Source organism: Sinocyclocheilus anshuiensis, unplaced genomic scaffold (assembly GCF_001515605.1).
Source record: "Sinocyclocheilus anshuiensis isolate Anshui unplaced genomic scaffold, SAMN03320099.WGS_v1.1 scaffold195, whole genome shotgun sequence".
In the NCBI taxonomy this organism is placed as follows: domain Eukaryota; kingdom Metazoa; phylum Chordata; class Actinopteri; order Cypriniformes; family Cyprinidae; genus Sinocyclocheilus; species Sinocyclocheilus anshuiensis.
In genome coordinates this window covers 2,080,946-2,087,044 of record NW_015548236.1, presented here as the reverse complement: position 1 = coordinate 2,087,044, position 6,099 = coordinate 2,080,946, and the positions used below count along the sequence as shown (strand labels likewise).

At 39.1% G+C, this 6,099-nt stretch overlaps 1 protein-coding gene across 3 annotated transcripts in view; it reads right to left on the bottom strand.

Annotated features, from left to right (window-relative positions):
- LOC107654743 (ephrin type-A receptor 7-like) overlaps positions 1 to 3,504 on the bottom strand; it is a 164,435-nt gene extending 160,931 nt beyond the window's left edge. For all 3 annotated transcript variants that reach the window (XM_016441974.1, XM_016441975.1, XM_016441976.1), the window contains exon 1: positions 3,339 to 3,504. In XM_016441974.1, coding sequence (XP_016297460.1) covers positions 3,339 to 3,417 — 79 coding nt within the window. In that variant the 5' untranslated portion in view covers positions 3,418 to 3,504. The remainder of the gene's footprint in view (positions 1 to 3,338) is intronic.
- Between the last annotated feature and the right edge of the window lie 2,595 nt (positions 3,505 to 6,099).

Sequence of the window (6,099 nt, the reverse complement as noted above, 5' to 3'; positions counted from 1 at the left end):
TGCATTTGGTCTTAAAGAGACAGCACCCCATAAATACCTGTTTCTGTCTGCTAATCAAATAACACCACAGCTCTAACAAAGATTAATCTGTATTTAACTTGTGCAGTGAGCACTATTGTGTTATTTTACACTTAATAATTATATTTCTGCACAAGAATGCTACAGTTACTGACTTTATTTTTAACTGTGTTTTGTTGTATTCATCTATGCTTGTAATTTGTGTAATTGTTCTTGTTTTATTACTAACTTTATTAGTTAAGCTAGTAGTTTTTGCTGTGGTATAGAAGTACTTAAAGTAAGCTTTCACTAATTTTTTTTTTTTTGCTGATCCGAAAAATGATCCGATCCGTGACTCAAAATCCGTAATATGATCCGAACCGTGAGTTTTGTGATCCATTGCACCTCTATTCCTCTCACATCGCCTGCACTGAAATCAATTTTTAGTTGTCTTCCATGACACTATTTCTATGACGCACAAGTTGCTGCCTATATAGAGCGCTCCAGATCAATCGCTTATGTGGTTCTGTTTCAGTTAGGATGCTGCCATAGAAGGCAGTTAGGCTGCTAAAATAGAGCTAGGATGTTGCGCAAACATTCAATTCGGAAACGGCTCACCTTTCTACCTCCATACACTGCCTACGAAAACAGCATTTTTCTACTTTCAGACACAGCCATCTCCTGTCTCCAGGCCTCATTGTTTTACTTTCCTTCTTGCTCATTTTGAGTCCACACATCACAACGGCCCACTAAGTAAACTCCTGGATGTCACAGTTACGCCTGCCAACCTCACAAATCACTCTAACCTTGCCCGCACAGTCCGACTGCCACCTTCAACGACAAGTACAGGCACCGCAAGCACAGACATCAGACAGTCTAACCCGTCACCATTAGCCAGGACTAAAAATCATGCTTTTAATAAATGCACCGCACCGGTATGAATTTCCATGCTAACTGGTCTTTGTTTGAATCGATAAATGATGATTTTGCCACATTGTTAACACATTCAGAGCCCAAGTCCAGATTTTACACTTCTGCCAACAACTCAGAGAGCATAATGCCATTCAGGAGGAGTTTGGCAGAGTCTGTTGATGGAACCCAGCACAGAGATGACAGGCGTATAAAGCTTTCCTAGGTAAGTGCCCTCATATGGTCTGAATTGCACCCTGACAGAGTACTTAAACGGCACAGGAACAGCATGACCAACGCGGCAGATGCGACGGCACATGGCCACAACCGCAACAACCGCAAACCCACTAAAAAGCAGTAAATAAGCCCACAATGAGATGCCAAGGTGCGTTAAGGCTGAAGGGTCAGGAATGAGGAGCCTCCACCTCCAACTGACTATGTGAGGAAAGACACCTGCGCTTTGGGGAATGGGAAAGGACACATTAAAAGAAAAAGAAAAAGAAATGAGAGATGGATGGAGCTTTTCCCATGATATATACTGTATATATACACTATTTAAAATTGAAAGTAAACAAAAATGTTTTTCAAAGACGTCTCTTATGCTCACCAAAGCTGCATTTTTTTTATCAAAAGTAGACTAATATTGTGAAATATTATTACAATTTAAAATAACTGTTGTCTATTATAATAGATTTTTAAAATGCAATTTATTCCTGAGATGGCAAAGCTGAGACTGTCAAAAGTCTCACTGTGTCCCTCAGAAATCAGTCAAATATGCTAATTTGGTGCTCAGGAAACTTCTTATTAATATCAACGTTGATAATATACTTAATATTTGCTAATAGAATGTTCACAATAACAGCATTTATAGAATGTTCACAATAACAGCATTTATCGAAAATATCACTTTTTGTAACATTATAAATGTCTGTTACTTTCAATCAATTTAATGCATCCTTGCTGAATAGAAGTATTCATTTATTTAAAAATAAATCTTGTTGATCCTAAATAAACCATAGAATAGATGACATATGCTATGCTATGTCATCACATAGGAGTTTAGAAATTGCTTGAGGGTAAGTAAATGACTACAATTTTCACTTTTATGTTAGCTCTTTGTTTAATGTGCACCAACAAAGAGCTCTCATCCAGTCTGAATCCCACCTGTCAGCGACCGAATACAGTGGGGCTGAATACAAAGAGAACCGACGCAGCAGGACTAGGATGTAATTGTGGACAAAGAGGTTCTCCGTACAGTGAGAACATATTCAGCTCAATCAGAAAACCTCCATAATCACCACAGCCACACAAGGCCTTTCAGAACACATTGCTTTCACAGCAATTAATCGCAGTCAAAACATTCATTAAGGCAACGATTCCAATCCAGTCGATCAGCATTCCAGCAGAAGACGGACGGGGGCTGGCAGAGTTCAACCATGTGCACATGAGAGCATTGTGTACGAGAGTGCAAGAAGGGGAAAAAAGCAAGAGAGAGCAGCCTGGCTCAGCTGGGCTTCTTCAGCATAGCCAAACAGCCTGAAGGGACGCAGCTATTATCTGTTCTTTCCCTCTCTGTGCCATGCCACTCATTAGGACGCTTAGTTGACCTCACCTGAGCCTAATGCGACAGCCTGGCATCAAAACTGCTGAAGCTTTCATGACTGTCAAACAATCCCACCAGGAGCAGCACAGTCAGAAAAGCACCTATTGTGAATCCAGTATAACAGCCTGATCTATTGAAATCTGCTTTTGTAGTATTATAATAAGGAGATTAAAATGACATGACAACGAAAAATGAAGACATGACCAAGAGAAATGACAAGACAGAGGAAAAAGAATAAACAGATTATGACAAAACAGAAACATATATGTACATTTTATTTTAAAAATAAAGATCATTAAAAAATATATGCACATACAGTAGTACATGATTGTCTAATTATCTTTTTTTATTTTAAACATTTATCTTGTAATTTTAACCTCCATATTACAATACTAAAAACTGTTTATATAGACAATTTTGTTTTGAAACAATACACAACCACAATTTATTGTGATTTGCTTGTTTTAGTAGCCTAACTAAGCAATTCAAACACAAAACCATATTCGTTCATTTTCAACTATTTATTTATGAACATTTTCCCCTTAAACAACACATTGTTGCAGCTTGTCAAAAGCGTCCTATAGCGCATTCCTTAGGATCATTGTTTTTAAAAGCACGCCGACTGTCATTTCGATTTCAAGTTTTAATCAAAGCTTCTCATAATGCAAACACAGCACTGATTCAGTCCTCTCTGTATCTGTTTATTAACTTTACAGCGCCGGAATATGAAAAGCACACGCCTGCAGTTAGAGTTATACTTCCACTAGACACTTCACGCCATGTACGGAAACAATTTACCTGGCGTCTAAACAACTATAAAGACACATACCTTCCTCTGCACGGGACTCCTCAATTCTGTAGAGCAATAATATCCAAAGCACCAAAATGATCGCTTTAAACTGCTCCATATTTGAGTGGCCAGGTCTGCGGGGCTCTGGTCATGTCGCAGCCGAGCACGCTTGACTGACGGTGCGGGATGAGACGGAGCCGTCCGGGCTACTGACACACACAGCGGTACTATGTGCCTTATTTGGCGCCACCGGTGGGCGGGCACAGACAGCCTGATTGACAGTGAGAACGTCCAATGGAAAATTAGTTCGCAGAGAAGGGGGATTAGCGGAGGGCCAATCAAATCACGTCTGATAAAATTCCACCGCACAGAGTTACTCCCCCTTGAATGGGAGGCGGTGTTGAAAATGATGAAATTTGGTTATCTTTAGCTCACATTACAAGCGGCTACTGATTACACGGCATTTATTTATTTTTTTATTAAATAAAAGGCAAAGTAAGCTCTCAAGGTTCAAGGACAATAGCGTCTGAGAGCTGTGAGCGGTCCACTGAGATTCCTTTCCAATTATTTTATATCCGAATAATGTGATATCCTGGTGTTAAAAGTTCATTTTTAGTGGTGTTATAATTATAAATATTATATATTAATTGTAAGATATCATATATTACAGGCCTAGGCCTATATATTAAGGTTAAGGTTATTTTTATTGTTTTCCATCAAAGAAATTGTCTTGGATAAGGGAACTGCATCACCAAACATGCTTTAAACTCGTAAATGAATAAGTTCACATTTAAAAATTATTTAATCAACATATTTGAGCATTTTTAATGTATGTTAGTGCATATGGAACACTTGCCTATTAAAGGTGCAGGCGCAGTTAAAGCTGCTGATGCAAAATCCAAGCATTTCTATAGAAATTGGTATTGGCCATTAACCAAATTGGCCATTGGTAACAGTGCTGACCAACACAAAGCTCAGTCTGGCAGCCAAACATTCTGCAATTCTATTTATGTCAGTCACAGGAATGACACAATTCAGTTTGCCGATAAAGTACACACGGAATATATGATTCTTGCTGTCTGATAGAGTAAAAATGGTAAGGAACCTTTATAAGTCCAAATTCTTTCCTATGATGTGAAGGCAAATTTTTAGAGTGGAGCATCATTGAATCACAGTATTCATTCAAAAATCAAATCTCTAGTGGGGCCCACGGGATATGTGGTACACTCCAACACATGCACACAATTTACAACCATACATTTAATATAATTTAGATTTTAAAAAAAATGTCAATTATCTATAGTCCAATATCAAATGATCACATACCAAATCAGTGACATATCATATACATTCAGGAAGTTGCTCACTGCAAAGATTAACTTCTCTTGCATCTTACTGACACTCAAGCATAATAGCTGCCAGGAGACAAGAGTTCCACTGTCTTCATTCATTGGTAGTCACTGCACATTTGCATAAAGTTAAACTTTTCTCAACTTTGTCACATCACTGGACATGCCAACATCTTGTCGCCTGTAGCTCATTTCACCTGAAGGCGCCAGCTCACTTTGAAAATTAATGAGTTCACATCGAACAGGGAGACCCCGTTGTTGTTTTTTATTTGCATATTATAATACTGTTTAAAAATATCTTTATAACTTTTTTACTTGTTTTTTTGTTTAGTTTTTTTTACTCAAAATATCATAGAACCACGGTTCATTCAGCACAGAATCAATTTCATGTGCACATTTGAACACACATGATTGCAGGGCGATGTGGGTCCTTGTGAAATTACACATGTGCATTACCGGCCCACACCTACGCAAAACCCACACTCTACATCTGTGTAACAGTGAAGCCTGCACCTATTGTTTATCACGGCATTACAATTTCATGCTAGGCTACCTTGAAGCACTCTATACTGTAGCTCTGGCCCTTAAATAAAAAAAAAATGAAGTCTGCAGAGAAGCACTTGACCTTTTGTTCAGAGGTCATTTTAACAGTCATTCAGGTAGAAAAAGAAAGGAAAGGAGAGAAAAAGAGAGGGAGAGGTGGAAGGAAGGTGGCTAAAGATGCTATTAGGAGCAAGCGCTCTTTTAATGTGACATGGTAGCTCGAACACTGTAATATGTGAGTAATCACTCGACAATCTCAGGGGACGAACTCACACACCCTCACCCCTTACAGCCAGGAGAAATCGGGGGGTTATTCCCAGTTGTGCTGTACTGAGTGTGTTTGATTCCCTAAAAAAGGAGCTCTGGAATCAGTGAGCTGAGAAGGTGTTAATGTGGCACTGTAAGAGACACTGCACCAGGGAGAATGACTACAGACTCTTTTAAATGGACACGAGGGAACGCTATCATTTCAACCCGCTGTTTGTCCCTGCTGTAAAGATGAGATACGTTGTAAAGAGTCGTTTTGACATTTTAATGAAAGCCAAACAAAAAGGGCCTGGTCCGAGGCCGAGAAGGGAATTGTGAGTAATTATTTAGATTTTGTTTTCGCATTCATAACCATATGTTCTGTAGAGCACTTTGATGTTCTCCATGTATAACCATGTTAGCTCACACTGGTACACGAAGCTTCTTGGGTAAACCGACAAAATCACAGGAGGTTGACAGTTGTTGGCTAATGAGTGTGGTTGTTCTAATTACCAGCAGAGCCAAAGAGACATTTTGAAGGTCACTCTGTTGTAGCACATTGGGACTCAACAGGATCTGAAGCATCCAGATTCTGTTTGTATTTTAAGTGAAAGTGGACGTGGAAACAAAAGAAAAAAACAAGGGACTGACAGGGACAGCCT